General features: G+C 46.2%; 1 protein-coding gene across 4 annotated transcripts in view; it reads right to left on the bottom strand.

Moving 5' to 3' along the window:
- RANBP10 (RAN binding protein 10) overlaps positions 1 to 25,331 on the bottom strand; it is a 77,024-nt gene extending 51,693 nt beyond the window's left edge. For 2 of the 4 annotated variants that reach the window (XM_082769877.1, XM_082769878.1), the window contains exons 1-3: positions 24,326 to 24,547; positions 23,564 to 23,675; positions 2,927 to 2,979 (exon numbers count right to left, since the gene is read on the bottom strand). In XM_082769877.1, the coding sequence (XP_082626003.1) occupies positions 2,927 to 2,979; positions 23,564 to 23,675; positions 24,326 to 24,545 (385 nt within the window). In that variant the 5' untranslated portion in view covers positions 24,546 to 24,547. Of the gene's footprint in view, positions 1 to 2,926; positions 2,980 to 19,025; positions 19,161 to 23,563; positions 23,676 to 24,325; positions 24,548 to 25,230 lie in introns of those variants that run through there. The other 2 variants (XM_082769879.1, XM_082769880.1) reach the window with 2 other exon arrangements.
- Between the last annotated feature and the right edge of the window lie 7 nt (positions 25,332 to 25,338).

Below are 25,338 nucleotides of genomic sequence, written 5' to 3'. Positions count from 1 at the left end.
AGTGAAAATTAATCTGTTAAAGCAGAAGTGACTTAAAAAAGGGTCTAAGGAGACAAACTTGGCAGGATTTCAGGTCACAAAAAGTTCACATTACATTTTGACATGAAGCCAAGTCAAGACTCCAAGCCTATCACTTCCTTGTGAGCTCTCACTTACTCTGTGCTGAGGGACTTGATAAGAGCTAAGCCTGATACATATTTCTAACTTCATTTACTTGGGCAGCATACTGTAAAAATGAAATCATTGGACTCATTCTCCAAAAGCCAGGAAGACAATTATTGAGATCTAACACAGAAGCATGCATTTCATTTCACATAGATGACAGGAGATTGACCTAGCTACATGTGCAGAATCTGTCTTGGCAGCATAATCTGCATGCGATCAAAAAAAACCACCAGGTTCATAGGATCAAATGTGTCCAGTTCACTGCTAAGCTAAATAAGCACCATCTGAAGTCTCAAGTTGATGATTTTTTTTTTAAAACTCAAACAAAAGAATTCCACATTCACTACATACACTCTTGAAATAATAGAAGTATACAGGCACTTTGATTTAAATCAGCCATAAAAAACAGCTCTTGGGGCCCTTAGGCTTTAGAGACATTTAACAGAAGTGGCTCGGTTAATTTTCAGTGCCTGAAGGGGGAAAAAGAAAAAAGAAAAAGAAACAAACAATTTTGGCAGGTTAGTATTTAACTGTTACATATAACTTTTATAATCCAGTGAGAATCCTAGTAAAAGGACAACCCAACCAGCAGCCTACAGCACACAAGACAATCCCATCCATCATTCTTCTGCACATGCTGGGGAGCCACATCTTGAACACCACTTGCACCCTTAATTGCCAAGTAACTTGCAAGCTGCCTTTCAGCTCTGGGAAAAGAAGATGGGGCTGGACTCATGCTCCATCTTATACATGCACACAGCCCACTTGGTTGGGAGAGCATAATTTTCCCTCCAATGGTACAGACACTAGATCTAATAAAAACTATTAGCAAGTACAGTTTGCAGTAAGGTACAAATTCTTTAACCCCTTAATAATGGTTCTCATTGAAACTGTTCTCCCAAAACGAGAACATTTCCCAAGTGAGAATTCTTACGAGTTATCATAAAAGCACGGAATAACTAAAGAGTGAAGGGACCTTCAGAAGACATCCAGTCCAATCCCTGCTCAAAGCAGATCTGATTAGATCACATTGGTCAAGGCCATGTCCAGCTGAGGCCTAAATATCTCCAAAGTTGGAGACTGAACCACCTCTGCAGGCAGGTCAGAAATTAGCAGGGAAAAAAATGCCAGAATGTCTGTGCCCAAGTCAGACCAACAGTTCTTCGGGCTGTGGCCAAAAGCTAACTCTCACGGGAGATCAAACATGATCAGAGTGGTACCTGGCAAAGGGGAGGCTGGCTGTAGCTATCAAACACGGCTGTGATTTATGAACGGCCCACACGCTACACTGACATTTGTTACTCAAACATCAGTGGCGTGGAGCTGCATCAGGGGAGGGTCAGGCTGGGTGTTAGGAAAAGGTTCTTCACCAAGAGGTGGCCAGGCACTGGAAAAAGGCTCCCCATGGCAGTGGTCACAGCTCTGAGCTGCCAGAGTTCAAGAAGTGCTTGGGCACTGCTTTCTGACTGAGGGTCTGATTGTTTGGTGGTCTTGTGCGGACCCAGGAGTTGGACTTGATGATCCTAGTCAGTCCCTTCAAAGGATATTCTATGTTTCTATGATCATGAGTGGTTACAATGCATGTTATTTCACTGCTGAAATTTTTAATTGAACTAATAAAGTAACGCAGTTAGTCTTGACAATTTAAAATTCCTTTATCAACGCAAATGGTCCCAAATGTTCCTTCGTGCACTCCACGATCGCCATGATCCTCTTCAGTAAGAAGACAATGTAGATGTTCCATTACACAATTCAGCAGTAGATTTACAATTAAAACAACGTGCATCAGAAAACTGACTTGTCTCTGAAATCATCCATGGATCCTGCTTGTCTTCGTCTCCTTTTCTTTATCTGCAGTCTCAGCAGAATTTCAGAAACATAACCATAGAAACTTCTCAGAAATTTATAACTGAGCTACAGAATCATATATTTTGCTTCATAAAACGTTCTCCTTTGGAGATACCAAGATGCATAGTATGGGTTGAATATACATTTCAGCTTTAGCATTCCACCAGGAGTAAATCACTTCAAAGACAGAATGGCAGATGGTTCCCGTTGCTTTTTTTTCCAGCACTTGAAGAACATTCACTTTCTAACAAATACAGGAAACTTTCAACTTTGAACCCAGCTGAATTCCTGCTACAGAAGTCACTACATTATTAGCAGATTTCTTTATAATTTTCAGTTAACTATTTATTTAAAAAAAAAAAAAAAGGAAGCTGGCTTTTAAATAAAAGAATTTGGTTAAGTAACCATCTTAAAGGCTAAACTAAAAACAAATATTTCAAAAGTAAGCAACAACATTAACTGGGTATACGACTCTAGTCAAATATTTCTGGTTTTGGTTGGAAGGGGGAAAGAAGAGAAAAGTGAATATAACAAGACAATTTTCTTGACGTTTTATGATTCTTTCATATAAAATTGTCAGGTGTGGTGCACAAATTAAATGTCAAATTATTTTGGTACTTATCTTTCAGACGCAAAGAACAGCTGGCATGTCTGAAAGCTCATTATCTTCTTACCTGTTACTCATTAGTTTAATATTAATTTCTATCATCTGCTAAAATCATCGTGGCTACATTAACACTACTAGTAACTCTGTTAAGGATAACACTCAATAGTTTGAAGCTCCAAGACTTAAGACACTTATAGTCATGACGTTTTATTAATAGAAACACATCCATTAATTCCTAAATATATTTATTTTAAATAAACATTTAACACAGACTGTAAGCCAAAACAAATATTTACAGTGACTTACCAGGAAGCCTGTTCATGTTGACCCCTTGAGCAGAAAGTCCTATTCCCATATACCTTTAAAAACAAACAAACAAACAAAAAGAATCAGTCAAGCTCAGAATGGTGAAGCCACACAGCTTCCCACAGAAGAAATACAGCTGGTTGGGGACCACATCTATAAATGATCTAAGGTAAGAATATTGAAATCAGTAAAGATATTTCACTACTTTTTTACTCTTGTCTTGAATCAAAGGTAAAATGCAAATTTGCTTTAGTGACTACCAGCTCTCTGATCTGCAACTACAGCTACTCTTTAGCTCCTAATTGGGAGGAAAAGAACTGGAAAATAAGCACATTCCTTCATTCTTCAACATGTGTTTTACAGAAGTTCCTAAGTAAAAGGTGGTCCTTCTGGATTTTACAACACAAAAGATTTTCCCCCACACATTTGACACCTTTCTGAACCTTTGTAAGCTCTGTGAAAAGCCCACAGCTCTGCTCGCTATCTTCACTTGGTACTTTTTTAGAATTAGAAACAAGAGGAGCAGCATCTCTGTTAGCCGTCTCATAGCCTTTTTTAGGTCCTTGTTCATATCCTTCTTCCCTGTGGTCTCTTCTCAAGGTTGAATACTCCCAGTCTGTTCAGCTGTTCCTCATACAGAAGCTGATCTATACCTTGTTACTCTTCCAGTTCCATACCCTCTGAGAAGCAGAAGGAAACCAGAACTGTGAGCATCATTCACAACACAAACACGCAGTGATTACTGCAGACAACACAATGATGTTCTCCATTTTGCTTTCTATTCCACCCCATCCTGGTCTCTATTATTCCACCTATGCTTTGCCTGCAGATGCGAACCGAGCTGATTTTTCCTTGGGGCTATCAACCCCAACACAAAGGACTGGTCCCTGCATTCCAAGAGGGAGCTCAGAGACCATTTTTTGTGTGAAGCTCTGATTGTTATTCTTCCCCCACGAGAGTCATTTTGTACCTGTACAGCCTGAACAGCATCTTTCATTTTATCCTCCAGTCATCCAGCACTGTCAGGTTGTTCTACAGTTCTTCACAGTCAGCCCTTGTTTGTACGACTATCGTTGGCTTCATATCATCAGCAAAAAACATCACCTTGCTATTAATTTCATTTCCACGTCATTTATGAATGTAGAGACATCAGAGACAGATGCCATCCCTGCAGAAATCCATCAGTGAACATTCTCAACCAGAGGGAGGAGTGGATGCGAGGACCATTCATTTCTCTACTGTTTCCTACCTGCTACCTAATTTGCCACCTATTCAGCCTCACAAGCACTTTCGCTCTACTCTACATGTCCTTTATCTTCTTTAAGAATTTTTCAGGATGGATTTGGCTTTTGCAAATACAAGCAGACTAATCTTTATCTACATGTGCATTCAACAGGATTGTGAAGCACGGCCACTCTCTGAACAGGCTCTCCTTCCCCACTATGCAATAGTTATGCACTCACCCATTTTGTTTGTTCTATTTCTGTTAATTTGCATGGTCTGTAATTCCCTTAATATCCCCTGGAGCCACAGAAACAGCTGCCCAGCTCAGCTTATTTTTAACAAGCTTCCGCATTTTTAGGTTACAGCACCTGAAATTAACAGTTGACTGTGGGGCTCTTGCTGAGGTTAAGTTACAAATCCAACGAGGCTGCAGCCAGCATTCTGCTCTTCTTCTGCAGGATCAGCTTTCCTTCTGTGGCTTCCCTGACTACCTGCTCCATAAAATATTAACTGTGCCTAAAAATAGTGTTTCAGAATTGGACCCAAACGTTACATTCCTACAAGCCACGTGAGTTAAGTACCCTGCTGCAAGTGTTTCCCATCCTTGACTTCTCTGCGTCTCAGTCACTGCAGTGGTCAGCCCCAGACACTCGCCCAGCCATTTCTTACTCCCCCTTCTCAACAGGACATGGGGAGAAAATAAAATGGATTGAAATGACAGGGAGATCACTCACCAATTGCCACCATGGGCAAAACAGATTTGACTTGGGAAAGATTTAATATAACTTATTGCCAATTAAAAATAGACTAGGATAGTGTGAAAGAAAAGAAACAAGAACACTGCATAAACCTAATACACATCATCACCACCCCAGTCAAACAGGATAGGAATGAATAAATGATTTTTTCCTGTTTACACTGAGATTTTAATCCATAGAGATCTACACGTTTATCAGACTTGAGCCCACGATCTCTTCAACAAACTGCACATTTTCACAAACATGGACAACTTTGTCTTGTGTCTCGGTGTCATGACCTTCCAGAATTCAAACACCTGAACACTAGTTTTACAAAGCATTAAACTAAGTCAGTCCCTTCTTTAAACACACTGTTTCAGCAGTGTCCCAGCTTCCAGAGGATCTGAATCCCTCCTCAGACAGAAACTGGAACTGTTGCTCCTCATCTCTTCCTGGCATGGTGCAAAGCACAGTACTGTGCAAAGGGCAGGGGAAAGCATTTGGGGGACTGCTACAGCAGAGGTCCTGGTTTTCAAATGTCTATGTAATAGTTCAAGTTTTGCAAAGGGAACTTTTTCCTTGACCTCAAGCCCGGCAATTCATACCGTATTCAAATGCTTTGGGAGAGCTGTGAACTTGGTGCCTTCCAGGCATGTCATTAGGCCCTTCTCCCTCGAGTTGCAATCCCTGATCACTGAATTGCTAATTACTATACAGCCCGTCTTTTCTTTCAGCTGTCCCCTGGCCTCTTTGGGTTATCTTCAGAGCAGAAAGATACACGGTCACCTTCTGATAAGGAAAACCTACTGGTGGAATTGCATCTTCCCATCGCCCAGCTCAATGTTTTCCTGCACAAGTCTGGGATTTCTCAAGTTCAAATTTCTCCAAGTGAGCTCTGACAAACAGGACTATGCCAATCTAACAGCCACCTGCTATCAAGAATGCCAGTCCAGGTCCTTCATTTCTCACCACATATAAGTTTTATAATTATAAAAACAAAGAAAAGTGTTACTTTCCAATAAAAGCAATAGTAAGACAACCCCTGAGGCTAGAAACATTCCCAAAAGGCCTTCGGCAGCAGCCAGTTCGGGAGCAAAAATTTGAACCTCCTGACAGCATTTAGGGCAAACAAGTTTATCTTGGAAACTCTCCAGTCAAGAGGACAGAATCCAGGACATTTGGCTGAATCTCCTATTTCTCATTTAGAGGATAAAAAGAGATTTGTGAGGGTTTCCAAAATATCTGGGGTATACATAATCACGTAGCAAGTCTGATATTCTCTGCAGAAGTGCTAAAAGCCTAGAGCCTCTCTACAAAAAGAAGAGCTCAAAGCACTCTGCTCATTGAGACAGAACATCGAACACTAATGCAATACAGCTTGGACACAGTGCCTGCAGAAACAACGGTCGTGGGTGTATTTTGCACTGCTCCAAGTCTCTGGACAGGTAGAACAGCCAGAGAGCAGCCCTGAGCTTTTAGATCAGAGTTGCTGCACCCCCAAGATAATCCTCATCGTGCTTGGTCATGATGGAAGGAGCTCAAGGGCATCCCTTTCCCTACCACAGATTAACAAGCTCTGCCAGCTCAAACAGGGAATATTTCACCTGCACTAAGGGAGACGGCAGCCAAAGGTCAGCTGGCGTCTGCCTGGGCATGCACTACCTCCAAGAAAGGATTACAGGGTGCCAAGATACAGCCTAGCAAAAGACTTCCCAAAGGTTTACACTGCCACACGCCAGAGTGGCAAGACAAGATACCACGGAAGAGTGTAGTGGGAAGGGTTTATACGAAATTAAGCCCTGCACAGTCTGCCATATGTCCTGAAGTAGAAAGCTCAATGGTAAAGATCATCACTGCTTCAAAATACATGTGAACTGGGCAGCGACAAGGCAAGACTTTCAGGCATTCATCCCAAAAGCTAAATTTGCAAAGAACCATAAGGATGAAAGAACCTGTTCTCTAGACTATCTATACTCCTCAGCACCTCAGTATAAACAAAACAAAAAAACTGTTTCATCTGAGGAGGGATGTCACAACCGCTTGCACCTTCACGCACAGAGTCCAAATGGGAAGACACTGTTTGGTCCAAAAGTGTTCAGCTTTTTATGTATTAAGATCAGCTGCTGGTGTCCATTTTCCTGTTTTGATAGAAAATATGACCTGCCACACACCCCTACACAAGGTGTGAAGAGGACCCTCAAGCGCCAACAACTACCATGGAAAGGACACAGAAAAAATTTCTAGCACCGTAGGCAAATAAACACTGCTGGACCCGAGGTGTTTTGATGAGGTCCTTCACCAGAAGATCTTAAAGAAATTATTTTGGTCTAAAATCACCTCACAGACAACTAACCTCACAGATAAAAGACCGAGGGTAAGAAAAATGCTCGCAGGTACACAGCCATGAGGTAAAGATGTCGTATTACAGGCTCTGAACAAATACCTATGACCTAACAGGGAGAGTCAGGGAAGCCAAGAACGAGTGGTGAGGGGCAGGAAGTGGCAGAGGACCAACGTGATTAAATTGTACGATAAAGAAGTACTCCAAACAACCACATCCCAGGCTGCATCATGGAGTGCTGCCTGTGAGTCACTGGGAGGGATCTGCTCCCCTTAGTGCCTGTCAGTATCATGTTCAGCTTTGGGCTCCCCAGTACGAGAAAGACGGTGACAAACTGGAGGGAGTGCAGGAGAGATGACCAAGACACAGGGCTCAAGCCACGCAACTTCCAATGTGTTTGTTCAGTCTGAAGAACAAAAGATGAAGGCGAGATCTTACTGCCGTCTACAGCTACCTAATGGCAGGTCACAAGGAAGGTGGAACCAGACTTCTCACAAACACACCCCAAAATTATGAGAACAGACACGAGTCATAAAGGAAACTCCCATTCGATATTACTACAATGATTTTAACCATGATTGTGATCAGACATTGGAAGAGGGGCCAATAAAAGCTACTATGTCCACCCGCAGAGAGGATCAACAACTCAACTGAAGAACCTCATCTACCATCGAAGCTGGCCCTGCTTTGAGTAGGGAGCTGAACTAAAACACCTACAGGGACCCCTTCCAACTAAATCACTCAACAATACTTTGACTTCAAGACGGTTCTGCTGACAGGCAGCAAATTCCTGGCTGGAAGAGTATAACGCAAGGTATCAAGTAAGCTGAGACATGACAGAACTTTCTGTGGCACACACGTACACCGCGAGCCAAGTCCCGGTCTGATGACACCAACTGACCCCAGCTTCCTCCCTTGTCATCAAAGGGAATGGATCGCCCAGGAAGAACTGGTTCCTGAAGAATCTACGAAACAAGCCCGGACTCACAAACAAAAAATCCCACAGTGACTCCTGCCTGGCACATTGCCACAGGCCCTTCAGCTCTTTGGCTCTCTAAACCTAGTGCTCCCTTGAAGAAAAGCAACGAGGAAGGATCTGCTCTGATCTCAAGGAGATCTCAAGGACAGAAGAGACTTTAAGAGAAAGCATCATGCGATGTCATTCCTCAGGATCCCTATAAAAAAGTACAGATTGCTTACTCCTCTGGCATCAAGTCTTTTTAAACATCAGGCTTCATGGTTAATGGCATCACTATTTCATTCTTTAGAACTCTCCAATGAAGACCAGATAACCAGATAATCCTTTAAAAGCAAAGAATGGCATTTGGAAGCCTCTAAACATTCCTCCACAATGAACACATCTGCAAAACAACTTGGTTTTCTGTCATGACCATACCTTCTAAGAACCCTTCATAAAAAACTCTCCTGAATCATCTATTGGTCTTACAGGCTCTCCAATTGTTTCCTGTACCTGATGTTTTGGGAAGGAAAAACATTATTTAACATTTCAGACCTTGAGTCAGACATCTGTGGAGCCTTACTGTGTTTTTACACTTTGTTCAATTTTTTCTCATCTAATAGAACTTCAAATTTCGGAGGCTGTATCCCTATCCTCCCTCACCCTCGTGTCAGGTTATGTCAGCTATCATGTCATTTTGAATCCCTCCAACAGTCCATACCCATCCTCCAGTACGATGTCTACTTAAACAGTCCCTATACCATCTGAAAGCATTTTACTTTTCTGATTCCATCTTTTTATTAACTTTTCTTAAACAAGCTTCCTTAATTTATACAGCATTTGTTGGCTGCCGTTTTTTTTTTTTGGAGGAACTCTGAAGTGTTAAGGTTTGGGGGCCTTTTTACAGTACTTCTCAAAGGACACTAACCATGAGTATTTATGGTCAATGCTGCAGAGGAATTTATAAACAGTTTAAAAAAATAAAAAATTCTCCACCGCTTAGAGCATGAGTCAGAAGTTACATCCTCTCCCATGAGTTCCCTGACTAACCTCTTTGAATCAGTCATTTATAGCATCTAAAAATTTAGTCTCACACCCCTACGTGGCATACACATGATCTCTACAGAGAAAAATAAATACATTTTAAAGATGTGTTTACAGCCTGCCAGGCACAATATGGAAGATTTCTCCTTATATCTGCAAGGTGCTCTCTAGCTTTTCCTCGCCCACCTCCTTAGAGCACTGGCAGATAAGACAGCATGTTTGTTAGCATTTCAATTTTCTTGCTCCTGCTGAGCCTGGAAACCTCTGCTACTACCACATTTTCCTTGCTGCACAGTGGGTTTTGCTGTTTTGATATCTTCGACTGCGTGCTAGAAGCGAGGACCATAGTCCACAGCTAAAATTACATTCCAGCTTTATGTTGCTTCAGAGAGCAGCGAGAAGTGCCACCTTTGCCAATTGTTCAAGCCTCAGATGGGCTGTGATTCAGAGTTCAAGGTCCCAGATTGTTTGAACACACAGTAAAGGCACCACCTAAGCCTGGACCATTAATAACAGAGTGCTTAGCCCTGCCTCTGGCCGGCCTGGAAACACTCTGCAAAAACCTGTTGAGGAGCAGACAGCTCGGTTACGTCAGCAGAACAATTCTCCCTGCCTTCACCTGCTCACATCAGCAAGCCCAAAATTTATTGCATTTGCGGGTGACTTCCAAATTCTGTTCAATGGGCAGGGCATGCCTCCTGGTATACAGAACGTGCCTTACGTCCTGATTTATTTGGCTGAGCTGAAGGTGAAGCACCATAAAACTGCTCACTGTGCCTCCTCTCGTGCAGCTTTGCCATGTGATGGTGTTAGTTTCAGTATCATATACAGCATGCCTCTGCTGGTCCTTTGTTTTTTGTAAGTTACAGCATTCATAATAACATAAATAACATAAATCTCCACAGAGGCTGCCCTACATCATCATTTCCAGTTTTGGAGGTTTCAGGTGTGGACAGACCACATATGGGATATTCATCAACTGCAGTCCCTTTTTGAGGGTCCAAAAGAGTCTCCTAGAAGGGGATGCACAGCTTGGGAAGCACTGATACAGTGGTAAAGGCAGAACATAAGGAAACAACAGCACTGACTTTCAAACAGGAAAAAATACTTTATGGGAAGTTTGGGGGGAATGATACATTTAAATCTATTATTGATCCCAAATGAGACATCTACCTTAGCTATAGCAAAAAAGCCAGGCAAAAAGAGAGATCCTAAAACCATCTTCTCAGTGGTGAACACTGAATACCTGGAACTCCCCCCAAAGCCAGTCAGAAGCATCAAAAAATGCTGCAATATGTAATCAGCCGATCAATTCCAAATAGAGCAGAAAGACAGACAAAAATAAACGCAGACACATGCCTGTGATTCAATCAGAAGAACAGTTTTGTCTCCCCTTATCAGCAACCTAGGCAGTTACCATAGCACCAAATTCTTTCCAAATTCTGCTGCACCTCAGCCCTGCCCAGTGGATACCAGCTGCTTTTTAAGATTCAGACAGGCTGGATGAGCCACACACTTCACCGTTACGGCACCAGCTGATTCAATTAAGAATTTTAGCCGTGATCCTACCATATAATTTCCATTAATTTTCTAAAACGATTTAAATGAAAAGGTTTTAACTTTCTGACATGTAGACTTTGGGTTATCATGGACTGATACATCATAATAATGAGTAACTTGAGTGTTTCCCTAAACCCTGAGTTTTGCTCTACATCGTGAAGTCTGACAGACCAAAAGTTAACTTTTCAGCCAACTGGACACACTCTCTGGACGCAAATTGGCCATCTGTGTCCCACTGCACAAACACACCACAAGGACAAGCCTTCATCTGACATGCCATCAATGGCCAGTGGCCGGGCATCACTGGAGGACTCCTGCTGATACATGCAGCATCCACGGCAGTGACCCCAAGGCACCTTAAAACGATGCACTGAGATTGACATCAATTCTTGCAGCACCAGAAAAGGCAGATAAAGGCATAAACAAACACAGTAACAGAAGTTCTGGCTGCAAAAGTTTTTGTAACACAAAGGTGGCCTCTCACAATCCAACATAAGCACACTGAACCTGTACGATATGGATAAACATCCGAAGGGGCAAAAGACCAAGAACGTATTTTCATTTACCCCATTATTATAAGGCCGCGTTAGCATGCTGACCCACCGTAACAGCATTTCAGCATCACTTCTGTGACTACTGCCTCATCAATTCACACACGAACAGCTACACAGGAGGTGACAATTTATCTGGGTGCTCCTAGTCAGGTACAGACACGTTATGATAACGCTGTGACAACGCACAGGATGCTAGTTTCTAGATCCCTAAGGACAGACTGCAAAAATATTCAAATGGCTGTAATTTACCCAGATCTAAATCCCAGTTTAATAACCCCTACCCTAAGTCCTGCCCCATGCCTGTCAGTGTTCAAGAGACATTTGGATAATGCCTTTATTAACATGCTTTAACTTCTGGTTAGCCGTGAAGTGGTCAGGCTGCTGGAGTCAATCATCTACAAAGGCCCCTTCCAACAGAACTATTCTATTCCACACCTCCTACTTCAAGCCTCTATTTCCCTAGGCCAGGAGTGAACTGCCTTTACTGTGTAACCCTGCTTTGCATCCCCAGCACAGAACCTGCACCCATCCATGCCTGCTGCACACCCAGCAGCCTACCTGTCCGCTTCTGCTTGTCCTGACATCCACGCCAGCTAAGTGGGCAGAAGGTGGAGAAGGCTGAGGCAGAATCAGGATCTGTCACTTAAACTTCTCTTACCTGTAGCAGGACCACTCGTCCTCACTCCAGAATTTCACATGCTGGATAGCACCGGCCAAGTGAAGCACAGATTTGGTGAGCAACGGTGCCTGACATGTGGGCCTCAAGATGGTAAGGAGGTGACAACCTCTTCTACAGCTTTGCACTCAGGAGGCATCCCCCAGGAAAGCTCAGATCCAGGCTGCATACGGCATCGCACCTCCTTCCAGTCACACCACCCACCCCATTCATCTGACACACCAGATAAAAGGCAATCAGAGGGAGCTGAGAAATACAGACCCTGCCAAGCTACACTTGGAATATGGCTGAGATGCAAGGACTTTGCGTGCTGTGATGTTCGCTACCAGAGGTCCTCAAAAGATATGGTCTCTGTAACCAGTTGCAGTTTGGATTGAGCACGCATTAGATGTTTTTAATCTTTATTTTTAAGGTATGCATACATTAGAGAGAGAATTGGGCCCATGAGAACCTATTGAGGTTCAACAAGGCCAAGTGCAAGGTGCTGCACCTGGGCTGGGGCAGTCCCAGACATGAGGACAGGCTGGGAGAAGAACTCATTGAGAGCAGCCCTGCAGAGAAGGACTTGGGGGTTCTGGTGGACGAAATGCTCACTGTGAGGCAGCAGTGTGTGCCTGCAGCCCAGAAGGCCAACTGCAACCTGGGCTGCGTTAAAAAAGGGGTGGGCAGCAGGGCAGGGAGGGGATTGTCCCCCTCTGCTCTGCGCTTGTGCAGTCCCAGCACAAGAAGGAGGTAGGTCTGTTGGAGTGGTTCCAGAGGAGGACCACAAAGATGACCAGAGGGCTCTCCTATGAGGAAAGGCTGAGAGAGGTGGAGATGTTCAGCCTGGAAAAGGCTCTGGGGAGAGCTTGTTGCAGCTTTTCAATACTTCAAATGGGCTTATAAAAATAGATGGAAAGCAACTTTTTGCTTGGGCAGAAAGTGGTAAGGTAAGGGTGAATGGTTTAAAACTAAGACAGGAGATTTTGATTAGAGGTTAGGAGGAAATTCTTCACTCAGAGGGTAGTAAGGCACTGGCACAGGTTGGCCAGAGAAGCTGTGGATGCCTCATCCCTGGAGGTGTTCAAGGCCAGGTTGGATGAGGCCCTGGGCAACCTGATCTAGTGGGTGGCATCCCTGCCTATGGCAGGGAGGATGGATGGGGATGGTCTTTAAGGTCCCTTCCAACCCAAACCATTCTAGGATCCTATAACAAGCAATTCCTTGAGCCAAAAGATGTTTCTCTGGAATAAGCACGATACTGAGACAACCTGCCAAACAGCCAATATAAGAAAAGGTTTTTTGGCTAGCCTAAAGCTGCTTTGTGCAAGCAACCCACAGAAATGCTTATGAGCCCAGCAAAAGAGCTAAGAACAGACCTGTTCTTTGACAGCAAGTAACTCATGCTGAAATTCCAGCACTTCAATCTGTTCGGCTTCTCAAGTGCAGGAATGGAGAACTCACTAGGTAGTCAGAAGGAAGAGGAACACAGCAACAGCAGCAGAATTCACGCATACCCCTACTTGATATTTTTCAGTTTGAAGAATCCCAGGAGCAAAGAACATCTCCCTTGAATGCTTGGAAAGCACCCAGCACTTAGGAGGCATTCCTACATGCAAAATAAGTAAGGGTGAGTCAAAAGGAGGAAGAAAGCAATTAGTGTGTGGCTGTAGCTGGACTAGGCAGCATACTTCATACAGAGGAAGGGTTTCTTTCCTCAGAAAGCAGCAAGTCTTTCTCCAAGAGACACGAAAACACTACTCATCTCAAATGCTAGTTCTGACTCTTCCCTGAAAAGAAGGATGTGACACTTCCTCTTTATTTATTTCTTAATCTCTTGAATGGTACCAAGTCAGGATGGTGAAACAATCCCAGCCACTCCTCTTCCAGGTGCTGGTGAAGCCTACCTACAAGGCAAATGAGATTTGTCTCCCCACTTTCAGGTGGTGTAAAGGTGGAAAAATAGGGACCTAGAACCTGTTTATTGTGCCAACAGTACACCCACACAGCAGTCTCTCCTTAGAGCGTGCTTTAGTGTAGGTGCTGAGGTACACTGAAGCCCAAACTTCAGGTGAGTCAAAACCAGACATTACCTGAATTGTTTTGTAGGCCATGACTGCTGGCAAAGTGGTAGCTCCCTGGTCAGTGAGGTAACAATACTGCTGTCACGTGGCAGAAATTCCTGGCACTGGTGTTTTATTACGTGAATCACCCAGGAGCGAGCAACCCAGCTGAGCCACAGGTTAAACGAGGGATGTTTCTCTCATTCAGAGATGAGTGTGATTCAAGGGTTTACTGCATCCTGCAATCTCTTCTATTCTTTCATAAATACCAACCACAACTACCTGGTAGGAATCCTGCCCAGCTCTCCTGTAGCCCACTCTTTCAGCACACATGCAGTTAAGCCTAAAATAATCAAGTTAATTTACTAAATTAGAGATGAATAACACACCTCATCACAATGATGGCATTTAAAAGACTTTCACAGTTTCTTGTGCAAAGCTTTGAGCTGCTGTTCTTTTTGTCCAAGGTGGGCTCTGACTTCACAAGAGATTTGAATAGTGGAAAGAACTGGTAACCTGTACTGATTTCCATCTGAAACTTCACATTGTCCCAGTTGTGATGGGGCTAAGAAGCATGGTATTCTTAGGCACTGACAAACAAATTGCATCTGTTTAAAAAAGAAAAAAATTACCAATGGTACAAAAATATTGGATTCCAACTCCATGGTCTAACAATAAATGTTTTGGAACTACACCATAATGAATCTTGGAAGCGGAAGCAGCTCTGGTTTTATTTGTGGGTATTGTACAGCTCTGTGGCACTGCTTCAGAAATAGCCCTGACTGGCTCCCGAAAGAATCCCAATTCCCCAAGCAGAGGTCAGCAAACACAAATAATGCAAGGCTGAAAAGAAGTAGGAAGAATCAAGAAAAGAATTCTTAGGAGCTCATTAAAAATGGCCACAAGTATCCTGAGGCTGGAAGAGTCCATGGCACATCACTCTGAAAGACAGAGCAGCTGTAAAATCCAGTGTACATTGAAGAGAAGGTGAGTGAACAGAACAAAAGGAGAGTCAGTAATCCAGTAACATATCATCTGCACAGTCCATTTATGAGTAAACACTGACAGAGCTACAGAGAGAGGAAGATAGACTTTTTTTTTTTTTTTTAACTAGACCAAAGTATCAGATTGTGAGCTCCCTTCCAATTCCAGCATCATGTTCAACTGGTGTGTTAGCTGTAGGAGAGGTCAAACTTACCCCTCTTCTGTGAGTTACCATCAGGGAGGGGATGATGCAGATGAGCAGTGTACACAGGAATACTCAAAGACAGAATATAAAGATCAGAGATGAAGACTTGACTTGAGATTCATTTAAGAAGGAAAAGGCATAACACCAGCCTTCCCAGGCTGAAACCACCGTTCGGATCTGCCCAGAATAACCTCCATGTGCCAGCACAAGCACTGTCACCTCCAAAAGGACCCCAAATCCTGCAACATACAGTGGCTGAAACCAACTGCATCTGAAGCTGAGGTGTCCCACCAAATCAGTTTTCCATCTTTAGACTTCCACTCTTGACAGCTGCCTCGTTCCCTAAGTCAGCTGCTATTCAACACAGTTCGCATAAGCCACATCCATGACAAATGCTGCATCTGGGCTGGGAGCAGGACAAAGCATTTCTGCTAATAATTCTCCGATTATTTATTCTGGTTACACCCAATTGAATAAGTAAGATTTTTGTTCAGTCTGCCCTGCTGATTAACGAAGCTCTCTTCCAAACACACTGCTCAGTGTTGCTGACACTTTTTATCCGACCTATGAGAGAAGTTAAACATGTTTCCATGACTAAACGGACTTCCGAGTGTTTGACCGCCAGTCTAAGCAACAGACCACTTTTTCCTGGCATGAACAAAGTCTAGAAAACATAGAGACAGGCACCAGAGATACCACAAACACCTAAAAGAAAGACATCCAAAACAGGACAAGCCATAGGAAGGCTACAACTCCCACAGTGGAAACTCATCTTGCATTTCAGCCCATCGTAACAGAAAGCCAGCTTCAAACAGCAGTCTGAACTCCTGTGTTCTCCACTAAGGCAGCGGGAACACTGTAAAAGTAATACCCAAATCAGGGCACGCTCTGCTGCCAAGTAGTTGCTTCTCTCAAGAGGTGTTCTGTCATCCTCACACACTGATTTTCTCTGTCTTAGGCTTCGATCAGAAAAGGGACAGCAACACTTCTTACAAAAGGAGTATTTACTTGCTAACACAAGTCTTCACAAAATTCAAAAAAATGGCAAGTCCGCGACATTTAAGAACTGTATTTCAGTTACATGGAAAATGTATTACATAAAAAATAACCCACCAAGTTTTGACATATGTACCTATGAAATAAGAATACTTCTTGAAACAGGGGGGGGGGGGGACAAACAAACAAAAAAAACATAAAGTTAGGCAGAGCACCAGAAGAGCACCACACACTGAATTCACAGATCTTTGTATGTTGACAATTCCACCACAAAGAACAAAAGTCTCAAAGTGGAAAGAAGAACCCATACAACAAGAAGGAAGATCTATCTCTGGCTCTGCTACTATAGCATGCAAACTGAGATCTCGTCTTACACCACGAGTACACTGTAAAGCCCACTGCAAGAGAAGCAATTAGGAAAATTAATTTGGCAGTAGTCACTATAATGTTGTTAACACAAACCTACTTTACAGAGCCAGTAACAGAGCTGAAGAAACAGTCAAGCTTCACAGAAGATGATAAATTCTTTACTGGTTCATCACCCAATAGCTTCATAAATGGTGGCAAAAAACCTCCTCTTAACTTTAATAAAGTTAAGCAACTTGTACGATTTAATTATTAAACAGAGAATTGCCTAGATGCATAATCCTAGAACATTTAAACACCCTACTCCCATTATCCTATAATTTGATTTATTAGGTGTAAACATACACTGGAAAATTGCAGCATAATGTTTTACACATATTCTAAAGATACCCAGTTTATATTGTTAGAATTTACTTTTGCCATATCTCTACATTTTTTACAACAGATATTCAGAAACAGCAGAGGGTGAGAGGGAAGGGAAAAAAAGAACTTTTCCTCAAACTCTTCTTTACTGCACAGAAGTTCACAATTGTAGCTGGACACGCACAAAAAATCAATAGAAAGAAGTTATCACAGCATGAAATATAAAAAAAAAATTGAGACTTCAGACCTAAACACACACAAGTGAATAAGTCACGTATCACCATCACTACTTCCACTTTGTCTCCTTACTTCCTAAGCTGTTTTAACGAGGAATTGGTATTCTACCATTACAATGGTAAAGCCCGTGACACTCCTATAAAGCACCATGTTTCAGTTTCTACTCCATCGTCGTTGTTTTTTAATGCAATGGCAAGTTATCAACTGCAAATGGGAGATTTCGATCTCACAACTTGCTCTACATCTGAGAAGCTGCTCTCAAGATTACCCCCTTCCACAAGAATTTAGCAGAGTGACATAAACTGAGAGGCGATATGAGACCTCATCAATCGATGCAAAACCTCCAAAGAGAACTGAAGTGTCTCCACACGTCAGAGCACCAAGGGTTTAGCAGAATACTGCTCGGCCTGTCAGTAGCTGAGCAAGCAAGACGTGCTTGGACAAGACTGTTTGCAAACGTGAACAAGGTGAGAAGTGTTTACTGAATCTGGTTGGGGCTATTTATTTATGTGTTGGTTTGTTTAAACGAGCGTCTGAAGAACAGTGTAAATTTAAACAAGCAGAGATACCTGCAAACAGAACCACCCCCTCTCCTGGTGCCAGGTTTGGATTCTTGGAAACGAGGGCGGAAAATAAAAAAAAAAAGAGGAGGAAATCAATTATTTACAAGCTTATCAGATATAAAGAAGGGAACACTCGGCGTGTGCAGACACCAGAAACCCTCGCTTGCTGCAGGACATTCCTCAGCCCTCGTTACAGCCACGTTTTGTTAGGAAGTGGCCACGGCGCAGCCAGCTGAGGGATGAACAAAGACAACCACGCCATCAGAGGCCCTGACGTCAGGGCGCGACGTGGACAGACCTCTATCAGCATCTGGAAACCATTAGAGCACGCCAGCGCGAGGCTTCCCAGAGAGCAATCACACTCACCATACGCTGGGGAGGAATGGAAAGTTGGCAGGGAGAAACGTAAGCAAGGAAGATGGGCAGATCGCTCCTTACTCGTGTAGAGGCTGCTGAACAACCCAAACATGTGACCTTTATTTTTCTTTCTCAGTCGGGGTGAAGCGAAGCTATTTTTAAGGCTGGGACATGGCACACTTGTGTAAGAAAGCTAAAGAAAGATTTTAAATAAACTGTTATGGCCTAAGCTAGATTAGCTCTCGTGCCTCTCTCCTCCAAGTACTCTTTCCTCCCTCTCTAAAGAAAAATGCCCGAGATGGAAGCGAGCACTGGCCAGCATCTCTGGACAGCTTAAAGCAGCTCGAGGGGGGCTGGAAGAGAGATCCTGACACTCGCTGCTGCCCACGTCCTCCCTCCCTCCCTCTTCTGCCCCCTTTCTTGGCCTCCTCTCCCCCGTTTAAAGGGAGCACTGCTCCAAGGAACTGATCAAGCCAAAACCCAACCAAGCAAAAAAGATGGTTAACCCGATCCAACTCATTGCCTTAGTGCTGGCAGGAGGAAAAGGGGGAGTTAACAAAGAAATCATGGCACCAGGAAAAGCTAGAGCAGGTCTTTCAGCAGCCTTCCTGAGGCCAGCTCACGGAAGAGCCCCGGTGAGATGAGTGAGACTCATCACGGAGCTCCAGCACACCAAGGCACCCGCAACCGAGCTGCTGTCCCAAACCAGACATGGCCAGGAGAGAACTGTCAGCAGCAAAATGCCACTCTGAGGAACAGAGGAAAGGCTGAAGGACAGGGGACTTTGCCCAGGAACCTGTGCACACTCAGAATCTGCCTCCAGGAGCTAAAACAGGTCGCGAAAAAGAAACATCAGTCGGGAACAAGCACGGCCGCCCAGGAGACAACTCACCTTGCCCTTGTTAAAGAGGTTAACAAAGCCAAATTGTCCTTCTGAGTCACAAAAGCCTCCAAGTCACAGACTGGCTGCCCTACCCTGATGAGTCTTACAGGCACCGCTCCTGTTTACCAAGGGGGGAGCATCCTACTGGGGAAGGAGGCCGCGAGGTGCGCTGACGAACCAGCGGCGCACAAACACGCTGCACAGAGGGAGCGTGAAAGTCCAGCACCTTCAAATATAGCTGAGGTTGAGCCACCGTGATAAAAGCAGGAGTTATTTGTGGCAGCTCAGGAACACAAGGGGCACGGCCGTTTCTGCAGGACTGTTCAGACAAGGAATGCTGGAAGGGAGCCACTCAACGAGCCACACAGAGGCTGGAGCAGAAGGGACCGCGGGACCCTCCTCCTCCTCCATCCTCCTGCCCTGAGCACAGCAAACTCCCACCCAGCAGCCCGGGGTCCCCTGTCTGACTCTCCTTCAACCTGTGTCTGAGAGCAGAGCCCTGAGGAGCAGTCCTTACTGAGGGAAAAACCCAGCAATTTCTGGCACTGATGTCAGCAGGTTAAATCATTCTAATTATTTTGCCGTGGCCAGTTTTCAACCAGTTATCTCCCTGAAGCAGCTCCCCACAAAACTGGGTAACAGATTGCAAGCACGAGGGAAGGCAAGGAAACAAGGCGAGTGGCAGGGCAGAGCCCAGGGTCTTCCCCTGTATCGTCGTAAAGCCTGGAGGAACCACTCCCTGTGTGCTCACTGCAGACAAGGAGGCGAGAAGAGGGCTGCAGCTGCTGGTAGGGAGTGTAAGCTGAACTCAGCTCTACTCTGAGGATAAGAACCACCTCCCCAAACGGTATCACAACCAACAGGCCGACCTACTGGCAGATCTGATTTTTTACACGAAGGACAGGACCAGTTTATCAATGGTAGTCTGGCAGCTTCCCCTCTCCCAGGGAAAGGAAACAGTAAATAAAGGCGATGCCGCATCAGTAAAGGCTAAAACCAACAGGGTGAGAAATGACCGCTGTTCGGCTAAAGGTGAGCCTCAACCATCTTTAACTCGAAAGGCAGTGGCTGTATCTCAGCATGAGCAGGGGAAAACACAGAGCAGGTGCCTTAAACTTAAAGGGCAAGGGAGAAAGACAACACAAAAGCAGCTTTTTTTTTTTTTTGCCAGCTACAGCTGCAGAGCCATGGCAGTCTGAAGCAACCGGTGTCTACGCTGCCGCAGTCCCTCCCTCTTCCCTCGTACTGGGACTGGGGTTTGCAAAACCGAGCAGGTAAGCGATCTGCCTGAAAAGCAGCAGGGCTGGGGGGGCTTTTATTTTGCAGCAAGGATGCAGTGAGGTAGGGAGGAAACAAAGGAAGGAACCACAGCACACTTGACTTAGATCACCTTCACCCCATGAAAACAACCGATGGGAGAAGTTTCTCAGCTTGCTCTGCACTTCAGCGACTCCACCTATGCAGAGCTGCCCAGGTCTGATGTCAGTCCAGGAGCCCTTGCTGTACCAGAACATGCCCTACAGAGGCAACATCTCATCAGGAAAAAATAAAAATAAAATCATCTGCTGAGCTTCAGGGTCCTTACACCGCCAGTTAATGTCATTTCTATCCTGTTTCTTACCTGCAACTTCAGTTTTTCTTGTGCATTAACAACTGTCAGCACCTGAGCAGGGCGCACAGCGCTAGGCTAACAGATTTATTAGCACTGAAAGACAGCTTTGAGCTACCAAGCAAAAGCCCTCAAGCAAAATCAATTGTAACTCCTGAAAGCACACTTGCTGAAACTCATTCAACCAAAGTGTTTGAGTAAGTCTTGTTTAGCAACCTGATTGCTCTGATTTTAAACCAAACGTGAAGAGCTTTCACAAGCTCCAGCAGCAGAGACACAATGGGTATAACATCACGTCACCTTCCCCTCACTGCTCCAAGCAGCACAAATAAACAAGGTACCAAGCAGAGACTTTACACCTGAAAAGCCCATTCTGAAAATGAGCTCAGGAAGATTCCTCTTGCTCTCCCCTTGCTCAGGGGCTTCCAGTGAAGTTCCTAGGGACAGGCCTCACCACTTATGCCACTTGGAAACTTCCTTTCATTCCCTCCAATCCCTTCTTCAGATTTCTGGCCTTTAATTCCTTTAAACTGAAGCCACCACGGCATAATAAACACCGGAGAGCTTCCTAAGAACAGAGACGTTGCTGACAGTTTGGCATTAGAACACACGGGGCCCCAACGGGCTGCCTTCAAACCATTAAAAATTAGACGCACAAGAGCAAGCTTTAAGGGACAGGCAGCAGCTATAAGGTCACAATTACAAATCCCCAAAACCACAACGATAAATATTGGAGCACTCTCCACCAGGAAAAGAAAAGCAAGGCACCGGAGCGGCTGAGACATAAGTGAAGCTCTCCAATGGCTCACCACAGCACTGCCTTTGGACCATAGCTATCAACATCTCACGTTCATGTCACTATAACATTAATACACACAGTTCCATATCGTCCAGAGTGTTCCTGAAGTAATTAGGATTACAGACAACGAAAAAAAGACAAAACTGATCTTAGGAGGCATGCAGCAAATTCCATCATCTCCCTGTAACGTTGACCTGGAACGCAACAAGGACTAAGTGCTGCTCAGTGACCTTTCATAAAGTGACTTCCTCAGAAATCTGCCTTGATGCACACCGGAGATAATTTTAATTTTAGCAGCTACATAAACTAATCAAGTGCACGGTTTCAGAAACAGACAAGCGGTTCAACACCAAGTCAGCGAACTGAAAGAACAGAGAAGGGCTTTTCCCAGCATTCGTAAAGCATCTAGCCCAGAGTTCACATACACACAGCTAACCTTCCACAGTTGGTAATTATTGCAATTATTGCACCAAATGCAGCACCACTGAAGATCCTTTGCAAGTCCCCTTACAAGCAGGTCGCTTCTCAATCCAACAGTGACAGCAACAGTACGAAATTAGGACTAATTTGGCTTCTAATGGGAATGTTTGCTGCCCTTCCCTAAGACCTGTAAACAGGCCACAGTTCAAATGTTATTCTTGCAGGATCGCATTAATTAATTACACTCAGAACCTTCTCCTGGTCTGCTTTACCTTCTGGGTGGCTGTAGCTGTGATATTCAGCCTTTGGCAATGGAAAAAAACAACACATGCATACAAAGCACGTTGATGCCTTTACGATAATTAAGAACTGATCTACACTACCAGCAGAAGCCCAAATCCCTTCAGAAATGCCCCTTTGCTGCATTCCCACATTCCCCCAAATCCTGAATAGGCTTTTAAAGGAACTCCATAAGAGACATCCTGATCCAGCCACATTTTGGGTGAAATAATGCCCAATACAGTGAGCACAAGACTGGATGAGATCCAGAACTCGCTGCCAGGTCAGGTCACTGAGGTACCGCTTAGTAAGGTACAGCTGCTTCTAACGTAGGATTTGCTGCTTTTGCAGTTCTTCCACTCAAAATAGCATAGACTGATATGGCAAACAGAGTCTCAACAACAATCTACAGCGTTAAATATTACTGTAAAATATATATTTATATATTTGGTCAGGAAAAACACTCTTTTATTCGGCATTCTGGATCCAGCACAGTCTCCCAAGCCTCCACAGTTGTGATCTGTCACAATGGAATCTATCCTGAGAAAACAACTCGAGTCCAACCTCAGGACCTCCACCAGAAATGATGTAAGTTTCACAGATTCCAGCATTACATGCACACGCCCCTCATTCCCTCCCCAAGATCTTTTCCTTCACCATGTATACAGGACATTTTAAAACAGCCTCAGACGTTCTCCTTCCAGCACTCTCGCAGCACTATTCCTGCTCTTCCCCATGCAAACATCTCTCTGACAGCCCAACATTAATTTTCAGGTCCCTCCCTTATTCTGCACTCCAATTTTGAGTCATCAGGAGCTGTGATCCAAACATGAACCCTGCACTCATTAGCTAGATCCCGATTTCCAAATTTTTCTTCCCATGAGGCACCCTAATGAAAACAGCTGTGTGTCATCACCCGATCGGGAGTTTGGGCACAGAATTTCTCCGTGATCAGCAGCCCTTATTCCTTCCCATCAACACACGTGCTAAATTTGAAGCCCACCCACATTTCAACAGAAACATCCCCAAGAAAGATCGTTTGTTCCCCTATTAAAGAACAAAACTAGCAAAAGTGCAATTTTTCTGTCTATTGTGAATTCCATCTAGGGCTAGGCTCCCAGGCCACCTCTGTGATACCTCACTGCTTCTTTTTACTGCCAGGTGTCTGAGTGACCAGACCGAGCTAGCAAGAGAAGAGTGTTATAATTCAAGCTGTGCCAGGCACCCAGAATTTCTTCCATTTGCATAACTGCCCACATCGAGCTGTGCATTAAGAAGCCATGCAAGTGCCTCTGCCTCCAGAGCGATCTGACCGTGCGTTCGCCCATTAACCCCAGGTAGCAGCCGTCTGACCTCCAACCCTTCGGGAGGGGAAGGCCTGAGCACAGCAGGGCTGTGAAACACACGCCACCGCCCAGCAGGCCGGGCTGAGGTACTCACCCATCTCTACCTTTGCTGACGATCTTCACCTCAAAGTAATAAATGCCACAAGCTGCAGGGATGGGGTGCGTGGCCCTGACTGAGGCAGCATCTTTGTGGTTTTTACCGTGACCTGTGAAAGAACAAAGATCTCAGTCCCTACGGGCTTTGAACCCTCTCACGTTTTGTTGTAGAGCCCTGCTGGCTGAACCTGGCCGGGATCTGTTTCTCCCCACATCCAAAGCGCACATCCCAGAGGCTCAGGATGTGCGATCCCGCACTGCCCCCACCTCCAGCGCTGCACCTTCCCCTTTGTTCCCCCCCCACCACCACCCCCGATGGGGCTGAGCGAGGCGCTGCGCGACCCCTCCACCTCCCCACCCGCACTGCCCCGACCCCGAACGGCTCCGTTACACAACAGGGGCCCCGCCGCCACCATTTCCCAACCAGGCACCGAAGGCTACGCCCGGCTCTGTACGGGCAGGGCAGAAACAACAGCCTCCGGCAGCGAGCCCCGGCTCCTACGGGCATCAACCCGAGGGCCCCCAGCCCCGGGGACCCCCCGAGCCCCCAGCCGGGCCCTGTGGGGGCCGGGCCGGCCTCAGGGCGCAGCGCAGCGTTACATAAGGCGCCCCCCGGGGGCTGCAGCCCGGCCCCAGCCCCTGCCGTGGGGCTGGGGGGGGGGGGAGGCGCTGAGGGGCCCGGGGGGGCCCTGCCCTGCCCGGCCCTGCCACGGGGCCGCGCTCCGGGCCCACCGCGGCGCCCCCGGCCCAGCCCCGGCACCTTTGTAGTGGACGCGGAGGTTGCCCTGCGAGAGGCCGATGTAGTTGTACTTGTCCTTGGGGCTCCAGGAGCGCGGCAGCGGCGTCTCCTCCTGGTTGACGGCGGGGTAGAGGCGGCGGAGGCGCCGGCTCAGCTCCTGCTCCTCGGCCGGGCCCGGCCCCGGCCCCGCCGCCGCCGCCGCGTCCCCCCCGTGCAGGCTCCCCGCGCCCGCCTCCGCCATCTTGGATCCGCTTTGTGTCACCGGGCGGGGAGCGAGGCCCGGCTCCCGCCGCCGGCCAATGGGGAGCGAGCGTGGCCACAATGGGGCCGCGGCGCCCGACGGGAAGCCGAGTCCGTGCCGCTCCCCCCTCCGCCGCCTCCCGCTTTCGGGCGGACTACAAGTCCCGAAAGGCAACGCGCGCGAGGCACCGCCTCGCTGCCCGCCGCGCTGCACGCTGGGAAATGTGTCCCCACTCCGCTGCGCTCTGCGGAGAGCAGTGGCGTTCAGGACTCGCTTTCCCAGCGTGCCCCGCGGCGGCGCCGCGCCGAGAGGCCGCCGCTCCACTGCCGGCGCCCTTCTCCTGCCTCCACGCAGGGCCCGGCTCCGGCCGTCGGCGGGGAGCGCGGGGGGCGCCGCTCCGCCGGCCTCACCCCGCTCCCGGCCTCTCCGCAGTGCCCGCATCCCGCGAGGCCGGGGCCGGGCGGCGGCGGTGCCGCTGCGAATGGCGAGCCTCAACAGGCGCTGATAGGGGCAGCTATGGCGGCTGGCGGGGGTCCTGAGGGGCGAGGGGGGCGGGCGTCGCCATGGCAACGGCTGTAAACATCGCTGCTGCCAGCCCCGGGGCCCGGCTCTGAGGCGCTTTTGGGGCCCAAAGCCCCAGCTCCCGGCTCACGGAGCTCATTTTCCTAAATGACCCCAACCTCACCTCATCCAGTGACCGATTTGCTCGGGTTTGTCCAGCTGCAGGGCTCAGCCCGGCCGTTGTCACTGGGACAGTGAGGAAAATACCAAATATCGGTGGTTTTCACGCAGC

The sequence above is a fragment of the Aythya marila genome (assembly GCF_965140915.1).
Source record: "Aythya marila genome assembly, chromosome: 12".
NCBI classification, from domain to species: domain Eukaryota; kingdom Metazoa; phylum Chordata; class Aves; order Anseriformes; family Anatidae; genus Aythya; species Aythya marila.
This window is presented reverse-complemented; position numbering and strand designations above follow the sequence as displayed.